Source organism: Sciurus vulgaris (genome assembly GCF_902686455.1).
Source record: "Sciurus vulgaris genome assembly, chromosome: 9".
NCBI lineage: Eukaryota > Metazoa > Chordata > Mammalia > Rodentia > Sciuridae > Sciurus > Sciurus vulgaris.
This window is the reverse complement of record NC_136469.1, coordinates 134,688,845-134,705,865: the sequence shown is the minus strand read 5'-3', so window position 1 is coordinate 134,705,865 and position 17,021 is coordinate 134,688,845. Positions and strand designations below refer to the sequence as shown.

At 45.3% G+C, this 17,021-nt stretch overlaps 1 protein-coding gene and 1 long non-coding RNA gene across 2 annotated transcripts in view; one reads left to right on the top strand and one right to left on the bottom strand.

Moving 5' to 3' along the window:
• The window catches only part of TAPT1 (transmembrane anterior posterior transformation 1), a 55,015-nt gene extending 40,789 nt beyond the window's left edge, over nt 1-14,226 (bottom strand). Inside the window, exons 1-2 of the mRNA XM_079154257.1 lie at nt 13,298-14,226; nt 4,842-4,972 (exon numbers count right to left, since the gene is read on the bottom strand). Of these exons, the coding sequence (XP_079010383.1) occupies nt 4,842-4,972; nt 13,298-14,132 (966 nt within the window). The 5' untranslated portion in view covers nt 14,133-14,226. The remainder of the gene's footprint in view (nt 1-4,841; nt 4,973-13,297) is intronic.
• Nucleotides 14,227-14,436: 210 nt separating this feature from the next.
• The window catches only part of LOC306669986, a 35,944-nt gene continuing 33,359 nt past the window's right edge, over nt 14,437-17,021 (top strand). Inside the window, exon 1 of the long non-coding RNA XR_013766277.1 lies at nt 14,437-14,816. This is a non-coding gene — a long non-coding RNA (uncharacterized lncRNA). The remainder of the gene's footprint in view (nt 14,817-17,021) is intronic.

Genomic DNA, 17,021 nt, shown 5'->3' with positions numbered 1-17,021 from the left:
GGAAATTAAATCAACTGATTTTTTGATTTGTAGAAAGACCATGCACATAGAATGATCTTGGGATTTTCCTACTTATTTCCAATCCATGTTGACAGCTTACGACTCATGACAACCCACCAGACGTGAGCTATTACTTGGTGTCCTGCCAGGGACAGAGAGGGCAGTGAAGCTCCTGGGGAGGGCTGGGAGATGGGGGTGGGGAGTCTTCAGGTTCCATAGCCAGGTGAGTCACTAAGGTGCAGGGTCTTCAGAGCTGCAGATAAAGGGAGGCTGCTGCCGAGGGTGGTCACCAGCTCCCAGACTCAGATCTCCTTTCCGGGGAGTGATCAGTGGCATCACAGAAGACTGACAGTAAGCAAAGGGGCAGGTAAGAAGGGACATATCAGTTAGGGACCTGACAGAGCACAGAGCAAAGGAAGACAGAGGTTCAAGACTGTTTACAAAGCTAACGTGACAGAAATAAGTTACTAACAGCCCCACGGTACCAAGTTCCCATGCCATCTTTAAAACGCCTTGGTGAAAGGGGCCCTGAAGTTTTTCTTTGCTGGCTTGTCTGATATGCCCCAGAGCAAGCAGGGACTTCACCATGCTGCAGAGGCTGGGGACACTGGGCTGCTCCTCCCTCTCCTCTGAGGTTCTGGAGGGGGCTGGGACACTGTTAAGAGAGCTGAGACAACCGCAGCAGGAGCCTGGAGGCTGCAGCCACCACTGTCACAGCAGGGGTGACACACTGGTGCCAAGGAGAAACCCAGCCACAGCTGCTGAAATTCTGTGACGTCTACCCTGGTGTTCTTCCTGCTTCTAAGCAGCCATGTGGAGGGGACATCTGGCAAGGGTAGGACACAAACAACGGCTTCGTCATGAGAAGAATTTAGAGGAATGATTCTCCAAACATGTTTTCATGAAATCAGAAATTGAGTAGGAGCCCAAGAAATCACTGCCATCAACATGGGTCTGAGTAAGCAGGATCTACTCGTTTCCTCATTTCACAGTGAGCTAGCTCCAGGACTGCTTTGCTGAAATGGAGGTGAAACAATAGATACTCCTACATTTTCATAAAGTTCACCTCCATCTGACTAACAGGAAGGCTCAACCTGATACTTTGATTAAGTTCATTATTTTGAAAGACTCTGGGATTCTTTTCCCAGGATGTTGACCTCTCTGCCCCTCATAAAAACAGAACTGAGTTCTCCCACTCGATACTCTCTTCCTGGGAATTCTTCAATGTGTAGGCATCTCCCAATGTGCGTGAGGGAAGGACTGCTGCGGATTTCAAAGCGCCCCTACAGGGACCACCACGTGACCAACGACCAACATCCACAGAGCACACTGAGGCACAGGAGGTTACGTGGCTACTCAAGGACTCAGCGCTCATCAGCTATGGGCCCAGATCCCAAGCCAGGCAGCCTGGCTTTAGAGGCCATCCCCTTAACCACTTCTCCTCCGGACTCTCCATTCACAGCTCGGAGAAAGGGTCGTTCAATCTCCTTGGTTGTACAGACAGAAAATGAAGTTCACCAAGTGGACCAAGAGGTTTTAGCAGCAGGTCTGGGATAAGACCCCCCAAATGTGTGTGAGGGCTGGGAAGTGTGTGTGCTGGGGAAAAGAAGTGCCCCCCTAAAATAAGAAGTTCAAGCATGAAAACAACAGTACAAATGAAAGGCTGGAAATACTACTTCACTTATACAAGCAACTCGCCTTTACTAGATGTCAAGGATGAGTTTAGTCCAGTGATGAAAGTACCCAAAAATCTTGGAGTTCTTTTCTTTTACATTAACAAACAGGTTTGGTAGGAGATACTGAGTTGATCTTTCTTGTGACCTTAAAGGACAAACATTAATTACATGCTTTGTAGTATTTACAACCTTTATAAAAAGCAATCTGATCTTTAATTTTCAAGTTTATCTTCCTGAAAATATTATGTAAAAATACCAAAGCATTTTCAAAAAAAAGAGAAAAAGAAAAAAAGATGGGTAAAGCATTACATGTTAGAATATACAATGTAAACTAAAAGGAGACCAATAAAATATCATTTAAATTAATGTTTACAATAATAGTGTTAAACGAAAGCCTGCCTGTATAAAATAAGTCTTAAAGATGCCAGAATAAATTCATGCTATTATGCAAGACATTTAAGCCTAGAATTAAACTGCAATCTGACTCTGCTTTGTTCTACATTTCACGTGGTCTTGGAAGTTAAGGAGATCAATGAATGGATAAAGAAGATGTGGTAGATAAACACAACCGAATATTACTCAGCCATAAAGAAGAATGACATTACAGCATTTGCCTGTAAATGGAAGGAACTGGAGACTATCATGCTAAGTGAAAATAAGCCAGTGTCCAAAAGTCAAAGGTCAAATGTTTTCTCTGATTTGTGGAAGATAATCCAAAATAAAGTGGCTGTGGTGGGGAGGAGATTTAAAAAAGAAAAAGAAAGAAAGAGAAATGAAATAAAAGGGGAGAGGGAATTTCATCACAATATAGGGAAGAATGGTAGAGGATGAAGGGGATTAGAGGAGGGGGAAGAAGGGACGGAAAAGGGAAGAACAGTGGAATGATTCTGACCAAACTTTCCTTGACACTAACTGAAAACAAACAAACAAAAAAACCCCAAACTGTAAATGGATTTCAGAGACTGGTGGAGTTCAGAGCGGGAAGCAGGGAAGCGCCGGGAAGTGCGCTGGAGCGGCCAGGCTCCAGGCTTCCGTGATCGTGTCGGGGTGCCCTGGTGTTGTATATGACCACAAAGAATGAAAAAGGAAAGTTAAGCAGATAGCTCAAAATTGAAAAATGTGACAGCCTTTTGTCCATTTAAGCTTTAAATCTTCTGAAGTGTTGTTATAAGACATCACATTTTCCTAAAAATGCCTACAACCAGAATCTTTTTTCAGAGGAAAGAAAATGATTAGAAAATTATTCCGACTGTATATGAATAGTGTTGACTCAACCTGATGCTATACATTTCACGTTCATAAAAACGAACCAAAAGTTTCATGGACAATCTAACCCTTAGAACAGGCAATGTCCTCTAACGCTTTTTCTATTCTCTTCTTAACAAAAAGGAAATCTGATGGCCACTAACCATACCGCTCACATGACCCAACAGTGGTCCTGCGATGGACCCTGTTTGAACTGTTTGAAATGTCTGCGGATGCTTCAGTCCCATCCAGACCTGGGGGCATTTCCCCACAAGAGGACCGCACTGAACGTGCCCAGGAGCCTGAGAAGGCAACCGGATATCACCACTGCTCATTGGTTGTGCCACAGGATGGGAAACTGAAGGGTTGCTCTGGGGCGATGCCCCGGTTCTTGAAGACTGACTGTGGGTTGCAGGCAAATCCCTCTCTGTCCTCCCAGAGAAAATGGGAGCTCAGCACTGCTCAGATGTGTGGAGAAAAATTCCCTCTGGGGGCCGAGGCTGGCCAGGTAGAGGTGAGTGTGCCAACCTGGTCCTGATGAACACAGGCCCGCTGACCGTCCTCCCCTTGCTCTGCACATGCCCTCCCACTTCACCTCATGGCTTCGCTCTCACGTCCAAGTGTGGAACAACTGTTTTCACCTTTTATTTTTTTTATAAGCAGAAGAAACTTCTCTCTCCCCTCCTCCTACCCCCAGACAAAATCTTAGATAAACCCAGTACATAAAATGCAGCTGCTGCCTGGTGGAGGAGGGTGTGGCAGAGTCTCATGTGACCCTCCATCCTGGGCCTCACCCTTCAGCCCCCTGGACTCAACGGGCTCCTCCCCCCAAAACTCCCCCTCCTAGAAAAGCAGCAGAACTAGTATACTGCCTGAGGCTCTCAAAGGCCAGCAGACCACTGTCACATCTGTTCTCTCCACCCCTGTTGGCTCCCCTCTCCCGTTCTCTAAATCCCATCCAAATACAGAACTCCCTAAAACCGCAGCAAGCGGCACTCCAGCAGGAAACTAGTAAAGGGATGCTTCTGAAACCGTCACTCTGCCCTAGTCACCCTTCTACCAGGCTGATGGACTGTCAGAAAAAAAAATGCATTAGCCACACCAGCCAGGTAGGTCCCTGCTTCCCACAGCCTACCATGTCTTGTTATCAGCCTGCACTGACGGAGCAGGCCAGCAAAGCTCCCGAGAGGCACTGTCACAGAAAGCATGATCCCAGGAAACAACGGCACCAATGAGCTCTGTTCCTGCAAAGTACGAAAACGGGTTTCTACAGAGCCCAGCTGAATCATTTCTTACTTCTTTTCTTCTAGCAAGAAAATATGCAATTGTTCAGACTCAGCAACTCTAGCAGCACGCAGAGGAAAGAGGGAGCTGTGTCCTGTAGGATCAGCCCTGAGGGGTGAGACAGGTTGGGGACAAGGCATGAGAAGTTTCCTGATGCTGTTACTAAGCTCATCCTCACAGTGACACTTTCTGGAACGGTCAAGCAAACTGTCATTTATGTCTTACATATGGGGGCTTCTAAGAGACTGAGACCTTAAAAAGGCTGAGATTAAATGATTTCTCATGCTAAGAGGAAAAAATACTGCTTCTAGTGAAAAAAAAAATGGAAGGGATTATAAGAGTACAGAAGTGGAGAAAGTTATTTGGATATAGCATAAATATGATAGCTTAGTAGATAGCAAAGTTAAGATTTTTGACAAAATTTATTATACTATCAATCAGTGGTTCGAACATTAACAACTTAACTTTTTAAAGTCTCCTCCTATAAGGCAATTCCTACTTCCCCAATATACTTAATTACTTATTGCATCATTTCCAATTTTAGAAACTCAACTGAAAATCGTCACAGTTATTTCATAACTAACACTTTGATGTAAGTTTCAAAATGATGTCTGGAAATGAAAAATAAAATTGTACCTTTTCCAATTCTCTTGGTATTCGCATACAAGTGTACACTCTTTCTCTTCTTTCTGTATACTTGGCCTCATTATGTTCGAGGAAGTACCCTCTTGTTAGTTCAGCACTGAGGAACCTCAACAATGAAAGCTCTACAGAAAAAAAAACAACAACACAAAACAAAAAGAACAGTGTTTATCAAGGAACATACAGGCTAGCTGGGGCCACAGTAATACACGTAAAACCAGAAGAGAACCAATCTAGAATTCTGTTCCTAGAAGCAAACTACGCACAGCGACCAGCAAACGCTGCTGTATGTGGTGTAAACTGGAAACGCCAAAGCACGTGGAAGGGAATGTTTACTAAGAGCCAGGAGAGTCCAAAAAGTGTTTTTCCAGAGCCCAGTCCTTGGTCTTACAGGGGACACAGGACCTGGACTGATGGGGAGAGGGGGGAGGAAAAGAGTAGCTACCAAGAATCTATCAGGTGGACATGCGGATAGTCCAAGGGAACCAGGCGCCCTGGAAGGCACTGCTGGAGGCCAAGACCCACGCTGCGTGAGCCACGTGAACACTGCGCCCGCGGTCTCAGATCCACTGGCACAAGTAGCCAATGATGGCATCTCCCTACATGAAGGCTTACACCAGGACGGTCACAGCAGCTGCACCAAGCCACCCACAGTTAGACCCCTCCCTTTCCCAGAGTCTTCCCATCTACCCAGCTTCCTGTTCCTCAGGGGCAAATCCATCCAACCGCCCCTCATCCCAGATGAGGAGGGCAAGGCCAAAGCGGGTTAAAGTCTCTCTGCCTGGGGTCCTGGCAGCATGCCTGGCTCTGGTCTACCCAGAGTCAACTTCCCTGACAGCCCACCACCTCAGTGGCCTCCCAACAGCCCTTCCTTCCCTCTCCTACTCCATAGAGACCAAATTCTTTTCCAAAACTCAGGATACCAAAAGGTTTCAAACTGCTCTCTTGGCTCTGGGCCAGCCTGTGCTTTTTCTACCAAATGTAGTACTGAAGTTTCCTCCTAAAATGACAAGGGAAAGTTGATTTCATTTATGTGTATCTGCTTAAGGAGCTGCATCTTGCATTGAGCTCTAGGAGCTAATCTGCCTGTAGGGGAAAGCGTTTATAGTCAAAAACGTCCTCAGAAGCAGATTGAACTGTGCCTAAACAGGGAGTCGGAAACAGCTCACTCCTCTGGTGCTGGAAAAGAGCCCTAATCATGTTAAGTGGCTTGTGTTTTCTGTTCTTTTTAAATGTGCATAAACACACATACACACACACACACACACACACACACACACACCTTTAAACACTAGATTCATAATCTGCTTGGAGAGTTAGTGATACCACATTTAAAGATGACCTGTATGAACACAAAAAGTAGAATTAATGGAGATGTCCATCATTAGTGGAACAGCGTCATAAATAACAAAGTATCAGTTTTAAGAAAGAGAATCAGAAATCCAAAGGCAAAAGAAGAGAAATCCAGATTCTCTGGAAGAGAAGAGATCCTAAAACAGGAAAACCGGGACAACTCAGCTGACACTTACAGATACTATCTTCTACTCTGTTCATGGGTCAGTGATGGTAAAGGGTGGCATAGCAGGTGCCTGAACCCAGGCCCTGAGAGAAGAGGTGCCACAGTGCAGTCAGCCAGGAGAGCCTTGGGCACCCCGTAGGGAGATTCTCACCATGCACATAAGTGCGTGGACAGAAGCTGGGCAGCCTCAGGGTCTGATTTCTGGGTAAAGAGATAGAGACACAGGTCCTCATGTAATCGTTAAATTTAAAAAAGCAAACTGAATAAAAAGGCTTAGACAACTATCTAGTTTATTTGGAAAATGACCTTCCGCGGTGGTGTCCCCCTTGGGGTCTGCAGAGGCTGGCTTTTACTATAATCAGTTGTTATGACCCCAAGAAGAGCACGGGGTCAGCAAGGAGAAGGAGCTCCAGAAAGACCCTCTCACGCTTCAGCCTTGTGACCCTGGTTGAGTGGGAGATCTCAATTTCACAGAAGAGAAAACTGATGCTCAGGCAGCTCTGCTTCCTGCCTGCCTTCCACAGAGATCACTGAGGGACTGACCGTATCTATATGGATGCATATGAAAACCACAAAGCATGTCATAATGGCATGAACCACTTACTGTTCATTTAACAAGTTCTACAGTATTCGCCACTGCTGGCTTGGCCATTACTTAACATTTACTGATGCTATTTCTGCAGTCCTGCTCCTATGGTTAAACAGTAAACAGTTTTCTGTAAGAAACAAAGTGTTTCAACTATATTATAGATTAACTAACAAGAGAGTCAGGAGTCTACCTCCAGAAATAAGAATTTTAGCTAAAACCAATTCTGACACTATAACAGAGAACGTTAAAACATTAAATGATAAAAACATAGTTTGACACCCCCACAACTATGAAACAGGCTCTAGAGTTATGCCCATTTTGCAGATGAAGAAACAAGGTACAGAGAGGGTCTCAAAGAAAACAAGCAGCTGAGCCAGAATTCAAAGTCAAGAAGTCTGTCCCTAAGAACGAGCCCTTTGCCACTGTTTTATGCTATCACTATCAGGAGCTGTAAAGAGGAGCCCGTGTTCTTTCTGGAAAAGTAGGCACTCCCCTTTCCCTGTGCCACCACAGCACCTGGGCTGACTTCTGTGACACCACACCACTCACCATTCAGTTGCTTTAGGAGACCATGAATTTTTTGAGAGCAAATGCCATGCACCCCTATATTCCTGATGTCCAGCCCTGAGTGAGCTGACAGAAGGGGCTGTCCCTGAGCACAATAAATGCTAGGCTGATGGGATGGAGAACAGTTTTAGAAGATACAATAAGTAATGAGACACAAGCAAAACAAAACAAAATATCCCAAACCTCAAGGTGCCAACTGTTGAGAGCTTTCCTTTACCTCCTCTCACCAACTCAAGGAGAAGAGGCCCTGTTTAAAGGATCAGGAGGAGCCTTCACGCTGAGGCACAAGACAGTTTACAAAGGCCTTGCATGCATTACTTCATGTAATTTTCACAATAATTATGAGTTAAAGAGCACAGTTAATGGCATTCACATTTCGCAAATGAAGAAGCTGAGAAAATTAAGAAACACATGGTCAAAGTCATGGAAAAGTTAAGGGCAAAACCAGACCAGAACCCAGATCTTGAACCACATCCAGCATGCTCTCTCCCCTACATTCAAACCATCATGCACCTATTCAACAGTCACTGAGAGAACACGACCTAGCCCTGACTGGGATGTGAGTCCTGTAGAAGGAAGGGTATGGCACTGCCCCACCACAGTTCTGATCTCCCCGACCCCTGCCAGGCTGTATTCTGCAGCTCGTACCCACTGGTGGCATCCAAGCGTACCTGCGTCTCGGTTTTTCTTTGTTAAACACTCTTCTCTAGCACTCTGCACACCTGTCTCAACTATCTGCCCTGTGATTTGGTATCATTTCTGTCATTACTTAAGAGAGCTGCTGTTAATCGCCTGCATGTCCATCCTTAAAGAATCTGCTAGAGGAGTACACCTCAACTCTTCCTGTGTCTGGTGTCATTTCGTTCTTTCTTAGCAAAGGAGTCACTCTCATCTGTTATGTCAGACATCCACCTTTCCATTTGAAGAGCAGTCTTTTCCAAAACAAAAGAATCCAAATATTTATTTTAGATCTTAGGAAGAAAAAACAACATTCAGAAAAAACTATTATAAATAGAGGTATTCTACCATTTAATTATAACGTAAGTGCTTCTACATTAGAACTAAGGTTTGTTTATCAATTGTGTATATTTAACATGAGGAATATAATACCAATCATAAATACAAATCAATTCCTCCAGCATATTTTTATTCAATTCTCAGCTCCCCCCATGAAACTCCTCTATAATCCAAACAGAAAGAGTATAAATTGCTTCTTCCACACCCTTAAAAGAATTATTATTATGCTTAATTATTTTTTCTGAGACAGCTTATTTTAGAAGAGCCTAGGACAAAGAAGCATTAATTAAAAGTAATGAGTAATCATAAATATATTTATCTGTTCAGTAATACATCTAAATATATCATTCCTAAAATAGCATTGCTCAGTGAAAAAATTGGAAAGTAATACTAGTTAACTGTTAAGAAAATATGAAACATGCAAATCTCCAGCCTTTTTAACTGAAAGCTTTTATAAACTCTACTACAATTACATTAAATAGTAAATGTAAATTTATTACATAAATGCAAGGCACACCCCTGTGAAAGGCAAATTAAAAATCAGAGTAGGGAATCAACATAACAGTAATTCTGCCCTTTGAACTCAAATGTAAGCAAAGGAACCATTTTTCATAGTATATTCAAGTTATTATGCTCCTCAAAAAAATGTTTATAGTCTCATTTAGGAAAATAAAGAAGAGGCAGAATATTCAAGAATTTAGAGATGGAAAACACGTACAGAAATAAATTAAAAAATAACTTTTTCCAAGGTCACAGAATACAAAATAAAGGATTAAAAATGGGAACAGAATACTAATAATCTGATTGTGAATGCTATAAGTCTTTCTGGAGACTTTTTAAAAATGTATTTGTCACACTGAACCATAAATGAGCCATTAGGACTGAATTTTTAAGGGTAAACTAGGTTGCAGTTAAATAATTTAAAAAGCCAAAACAATGAATTGATCAGAGACCAAAGTGAATAACTTTTCACTTTGTTTAGCTTACACTGCTAATTAGTAAAGCAAGTGAGTAAGTTTAAAAGCAGAACAATAGGTTGTCGGAGAAAAGAAGCTAATTTTACTTATCTGTAGCAGGGTTGTGGCTACTCTAAGTAATTTCTCAGTCAATTTTCTAATTATTTTTATTTTCCTTTGTAAATAAGAAATTAACTGACTTTAGGGCACAATTTCAGAATCCGTGGCCTTTAGTCATCCACTAGGATGAGTTTGGGAACACAGGGGTAATTGTACAGTTATTCTACAGAGGGTGAAGGATGGTTAAATGAAAACATTTCAACACCACGGGAGTATCTGAAAGAAGAACTTAAATTTTTCAATTACACAAAAAACAAGACATGAGGAATACAAATAGTTAGAACCTTTTTCCCCACTGGAAATCTTTTATGTGAATTCCTAAAGAGCAGATCTATTGGCTTTTCTGAGTTTCAGTCCTTTCTCCTGCCTCTGCCCAGCCTCTTATGGAGATCAAGCAAGAGGTCCAACGATGGGTAAGCAAAGAAGAGAATTAAAGGACAGAAAATGAGTCTAAGCTCCTGAAGAAAGAGTGGCCAAGAAAAAAGGAAAACCACGGGCCCCTGGCACTACTCTCATTAGAAACTATACTGTTCGCCCAACCTAATTTAGCCTTTTTGTTTATCAGGAATACTGATCCCTACGCACCTGACACTCGCCTTAGGAAGCTACTGCTCCAGTCTCACTGGCAGGTGTTACACTTATCTCTCACACTGAGCCTTCTGTTAGGTCTCCATGGTGACTTACGCCTTAGATAATTTAGGTACTATTTAGTAGTGACATTATGAAACAGCCAAATGGATTAGGCAAGCCGTCTAAACAAGCACAGGCTACAAAAGCAATTCAATGACTGAACCAAGCCAAGAAAACAGATTGCCTAACTCTCAGTCCAAAGGTGACCTGCCGGAAGCCAATACACAAGGTGAATATTTCCCTCCTAGGAATTCTGTGGATGAGTCAAAAGGGGAAGAAGGACAACTACAAAATGATATGCAGTTCTCATTATCTGTCCTTATGACAAAGAGCAAAATGGAAAATACAGCATTTTTAAGAATAGGAAAAAAAGAAAACTGAAGACGTGAGTGTGCAGTCTGGATGACCATCTTCCCAGTGTTCAAGGTGTGACCACACTTAGGAGCAGTCAGTGGGATCTGTCCCTCTGGTAACGTCTAAGTACCAGCATCAGAGATAAGATTCAGCCTACTGCCAAGCAGTATCTCAGTCAAAAAGGGAATTCTGAGGACAGAGAGAAGAGTTTGAAAAGAAACAATAAGAAAATCACACCTAAAGTAGATAAATGTATTTGGTATACATATAAATATATATATTTATTTTTCTAAGCATATAAATCAAGAAGATCAGGAACAAAATCAAAGGGAAAAAAAAGAAAAGAATCTTTAATTTTACATCTTGATTCATTTTACTCAGATGGAGAGAATATGGACTGACCGACAAATGTCTTATAACCAAAGCCCTAACTACCCTGGATGAAATGATCAAGGGAAGTCTGGAACTAAGTGATGTTTAAGCCACCAAGACACTAAGCTGTGACTTTCGAAAAGGAAAAACAAAGACTGACCCGACTTGCAGGGGGGATATCAGCACAAGTGCACAGGACTTACTTACTAGGAGTATCGTCTTCAGTGTGACTGCCGCCTCCTAAGACTCCTTTGACTCGGGGAGAAATGCTTTATGTCTAACACTAGGTGGTGCCACTCAAAGGCCCTTGGGCCCAGGGAACAGTTTTCTAAATTCTGGAAAGGAAGGGAAAATTACAGAGCAGTGAAGGGACAGTGCTGGAGGAGCAGGGTGAATGTAGGGAGAATGGCCAACGAATTCTAATCTAGTGGGGACGCTTCCACCAATGCAGCATCAGAATTACAGGTGGACACGAGCTGCAGCAGGAGCACACACCAGAGGACAGAGGAAGGAGATCATGCAGGTGCAGGCTGCAATAAGAGTGGCTGTGGCCTCCAGCTGACATGTTCCTAGGAACATGCTCATCTAAGGTCCCATCCCCAAGGCTAGTGTGACTTAACAAACAGGAGTGACCACTATCGTCTCTCCTCACAAAACTGAGGGAAATGGCGAAGGAAGGAGACCATCCCAACAGCTAAAGCTGGAAATGTCTCTCTAATGAGGACTGTAACCATGGGTTAAAAACCCAGGTTCAAAGATCTTTAGTGCACCATGCTGGTGAAGAACCGGTGTAGGGTATGTGAAGTCTATGGAGTCCAGGTATCCAGACCCACCCCAGAAGAGCCAGGGAAGGAGAATTAGGTGCTATTCCACCAGCCCAAGGTCTTTGTCCACCAAAGGCTCTTGATAACTTCATTTTCTCTCCACGCAAACAACAAAACGGCTTCTAAAATGTTGGCTTTCCTGAAACTCATAAATATTTTAGAAAAACTACAGTGAAAACTGGTCAGATTATTTCTATTTGCATAGTGCTTTCAATAGTCAAGTCTAAGTAAACAGGCAGCTGAGAGATTTAATGCTTTGTCTTACTTAGATCCTGCCAATTCAAAAAGACTCGAGCAAGTGTTTAACTGACAACTAAACCAAATAAAGTATGGTTGAGAAATTTCAAGTGGTTAACTAAAAAAGACCAAACAAGGCACAGTTTGTACTTTAAGTTCTCAATGATATGAACCTATTCAAAAATTTATGCCCAGTTCTGAGAATTAGCAAATCAATTTGGAGCTCTTCTGATCAGCCTCCTGGCCTTTTAGTACTCCTATAATTTCGACACCCAGGAACAACCAATGATGCAGTCAGTCAGCCTTATAACTTAAACACTTATGTGTATGAACTGCAAGAAATAACAGCTAATACAGCCTCTATTCAGCTGTGTCAGTCTAGAATCAATGTTTTAGTTGGAAGAAATTTAATGGAGCTATGGTTCAGTTTGCTGTCCAAGACTTGGAATTATGTAAGAATTAAAACACTGTAATTATATTCCATGAAACAAATACCTCAAGATCTTCCTTTCTTTTAAGTTTACCATCCAACTGCAGTATGAATACAAAAGCAATTTTTAAAAATTCTTCAAAAACAATAAAATCTTCGAGCTCACAGAAATTGTAATATTATAACATGCTTAAAAGCGGTTATTGAAAGTAGGTGATGCAGAAGTGATCACCAAATATGCAGAAGTGATGCATATTTTTTCATGTGGCAAAAAAATTCTTAATTATCATTATCATTATTATTTTGGTCTAAGTTTCAGTTTAGGAAAAGTTCACGGAAACATTTTGAGGAGTGCTAAACATTTTTGTTCTGGGGAAAGAAAGAAAAAAAAAAAACCTACCGAACTTCACGGTCATCGCTACACTGCTAGCTGCGTGTGTGAAAAATTTATTTGGAGGGCAAGTTAACAGGTTTCTACCGCTCAAGTTCGTTTAAAATACGGAACAAAAAAGTCACCTTGGGCGAGCACCACCAGGAGAGCCCCGCGCTTCCCACTCGGGCTCCCGGGGCAGCGGTGCCCGCCGGCCTCAGGCTGGCAGGCGGAGGGCGGGCAGCGCTCCCGCGGGGCACACCTGCCCGGCGCCGCCGCCCGGCCTCGGCCGCGCGCAGCCCGCCCGGGAGCTGTCAGCGGCCCGGGCAGCCTGGGAACGCGGCCGCTCCGCGCGCCCACGACCCGGCGACCCGCAGCAGCGGCGGCCGGGAGGAGCGGGCCGCAGACCCCGCCGCCCGCCGCCCGCGCCCCGCCGCGGCCTACGCAGCCCGCCCGCCGGCTCACCTGCGCGGCCGCGGCGCCTCTCCCGCCTCCGGTCGCTCTCGTAGAAGCCCAGCGTCTCCGTGTGCTGGGGTGCAGGAGAAGGCCCGTGGCTGCCGCCGCCGCCCGGCTGCTCCGCCTCGCCGCGACCGTCCCGCTCCTGGCTGTCCGTGCCGCCACCGCCGCCTTCTCCCGGGGCGGCCGCGTCGCCGACGCCCGCCATGTTCCGAGCACAACAAACCGTCCCCGCCGCCTCTCTCCAGCCGCCGGCCCGGCCTCCGCCTCCGGCCGGCCCCCTCCCCGCCTCGCCCCGCCCCTCGCCGGAGCCCGGGCCGCCGCCACTACCGCCATCCGTAGCCCGCCGGCCGGCGCGCGCCATTGGCGTCAGCGGCGCGTGCGAGGCCGCCGCCGCCGCCGCCGCCGCCACGGCCGCCGCCATCTTCTTCCTGCCTTCGCCGTGGCGGGCGGCGGCTTCCCTCGCCGCGGCGAGCTCGACCGGCCGGGACCCCGCGCCGGGCTCCATGCCCCCGGGCCGCGCGCCCGGAGAGAGCGGGCGATTCCGGGGCTCGAGCCCGGGAGTCGGCGGGAGCGGGGCGGGCGCGGCGACGGCGGCGCGCGGCGGGTCGGCTGCGGAGGCCGGGGGCGGCGGCCGCGGCGCCAGCTGCCAGCCGTCTGCGAGGTGTCCGGCCGCCCGCCCGGGGCCCCTTTTGCAGGCGTGGTGCCCGGAGTGCGCCGGCGCCGCCCGCCCGGCCTTGGCAGCGCTGGCGCGGGCGCGGCGACCAGGGCAGGGCTCCAGGTCCCCGACTCCCGCGAGCGCTGGCCCCGTGTGTCTGCGTTTTTGGCTGCATCTCTCCTGCATATTTATGGTCGCCTGTCACATTGTCTGGCCGTTGACAGTTTCCAAAGCACTGGGGCAAGGAGCTGGGGGAGCTTCACAACAGGTGGGGGTGCGGAGGGAACGCCACCCGCCCGGGCCTCGGCCCGACGTGCGCGGTGCCTGGCGCGTTGAGCGCGCGGCGACACCACTGTCGGGAATGGGGCTGGATGGCCCTGGGCCGCCGCGGCGTCCGTGCTCGGTCACCTGGGCGCTTTGCGGGTCTGGACTTGTCCTTCCCGGCCGTGGCGTGACACCCCGCCGCCGCGCTCGTGGGACTCGGGGACCTGTGCCACCCGCTTCGCCCGTTACTGCTGTGCGCTCCAGTCGTGGAGAGTGGCACTCGATTTCCCGTGTGCCAACTCGGCCGCTCACCTGTGCTTTTGGAACCTTTAGCAAAAGCAGAACTGATCCCTCCCATATGCGAAGCTGCCAGGAAACTTCCCTAGACCTGAGGCCTGAGCAGGCCTGAGTAAAGCAAAATCCAGCTTGCGTTGATCCCCGGAGAGAGCCCGAGGGTCCCGCCGCCGCTGGCCATCACATACAGCGAACTCTGAGCAAGGGTCAGAGAGCGGGCTGCCCTGGGGAGCCCCGGAGGGCCGCGCTTGGCGGGCTGACCCGTGCTGGAGGCCGGGGTGAGGGATCAAGACGGACTGAAAAGCTTGGCAGGTGAGAGCTGACCCTGGGAAGGGAGGCCAGTGCAACCTTTGGAACCTCCTTATCCTCTGAAACGGATAACTCACAGGAGTACATTTCCAAACTGTATTCCCATCGAGCATCCCGTATAAAATTCTGTTCTGCTTGTATTTGGTCAAAACTGAACTTTAGCTGAATCAATCAAAAACAAAATGCCCTGTTCAAATCTGTTTTGAAAATCAAAGATACTGACAACTTTGTGGCCTTTAAGATACCTTAATGCTCAAATCCTCTCTCTAGTCTTTTATGTGTAAAATCATCCCCCATTCTGTTACACACCGATTGTCAAGAAGGAAGTAGACTTTATTACCGTTGTGTCAGTTTCTGTTTAGTGCCTCACCACAGTTATTGGCTTGTTGCCCCTGTATTTAATTATGGCCAGAAGGGAAGGAATCCCAATTTTTGTTTCCTAAGGCAGCCCGTTGTAGGAATGGACATCTCTCATTTTGTAATCAGTCCTGGAGAAAGACATTGTGTCCCAAAGCCTGTGCCTAATTTTTTTAATAGCAAAGAGGAAAGGAGCAGCTGTGTCCAGGCTAGGTACTGCGGGTGTTCTGGACAACAAGAGGAGCAAAGTAGAATGTGGGAAAGTTGAGGGATTTATAGTCTCTCTGCAACTGTGTCTTTTGTTGTGAAACTGCACAATTTCAAGATATACTAAAATGGCACCATAATTTTAAAAAAATGTTAATGTGCTGGGCACAGTGGCACATGCCTGTAATCCCAGCTTCTTTGGAGGCTGAGATAGGAGGATCACAAGTTCAGGGGCAGCCTCAGCATATTAGTGAGACCCTGTCTCAGAATTTTTTAAAAAAGGGGGTGGGACTTAGGATATGGCTCAGTGGTTAAGTGTCCCTGAGTTCAATACCCAGTACTGAAAAAATAAAAGTAAAAAATAATAATGTAAGTAATCTTTGTAATCAACACTATTCTTCCCTTGTGTGGGTATGCAACTTACTCAAAAGTCAGGAAAGGGTATTTTCAAATATGTATTCTGAATCTTTTAAGTTACAAATAGCCTTAAGGTAAGAAGTAATTTACACAGCACAGAAGGACCAGCAAATCTCTGAAGAAGATAAATAGCTAATGTCAGTTATAGAAAGGAAGCTATAGGCTTAGATTCATAATACTGTCATTTAAAAAAGGAGTATTTTAACCCTCCTATTAACGAAGCATCAACAATAATCTGAGGTAAGTTATAGGATAACACTAAATTTAGATGGCAATGACCTACAAAAATCAACTTCAACATTCTGCAAGTAATAAGAATTGTACTATCTGCTAGTGAAAGAAGCACTCCATCCATGGGAAATTTTAATCCAGAAAAGTGATGAATATTGGATGTGAGTTCAGAAATGAGAAGTGTCTGATAGTTGCATCAACTACGTGGCTGGTGTATTTTGAAAATATCAAAATATGAAATATAATTATTTAAAAGAATGGAAACTCATGACTAGTATACACAATTTCCAAAAGTAAATTGCATAACTTGGTATTAATTAAAGATTTAACAATTACAAGTTTCTGACAAAAACTACATATTGAATACATTGTTTATGAGCCAGGGATTCAAAGCTCCAAAACATTATCTTCATGGAGCCCTTAAACTCTTATTCCTTACTGTCCAAACCAAATCATTATGCTCCACCATTTCATAAAATAATGTTTAAAATGAGGTGGTTTTCAGTTTGTACACATGCACACTTTCTTCCCAGGATCAGCACTGACAGTGCAAGGAACACTGGGCTTGTCATTACAAGCATTGGGAAATATACCATCTTGACCATTTGTGTAACTACATAACCCTGGAAAGACACCCACTTGGGCCCTCAGTGTCATTCATTGGTAAATCGGGCACTATCTCTTTGATAGTGGTAGCAAGAAAAAAATACTATTTTCCTTTTTCTTTCCTCTTCACAATAATTTTGAGTCCTTCTTTTCACTTAGACTGTGAAATTTTCACTTTTCAGTTTTATCTCTTGATATATTGGCCCTAAAATGTGTTTGAAATTAGTTCCCTACACTTTAGCTGAGTAACAAAAACCTCAAATACTTTGATGAAAGACCTCAATCATGAAAAGGCCTGGATTTTCTCTGACTTTCCAATGGAATAGTCTTCACCAAATGAGCACAAGTGACCTCTCTCTGCTTGTGTTTCCCAACTGGAGCATCAGACTA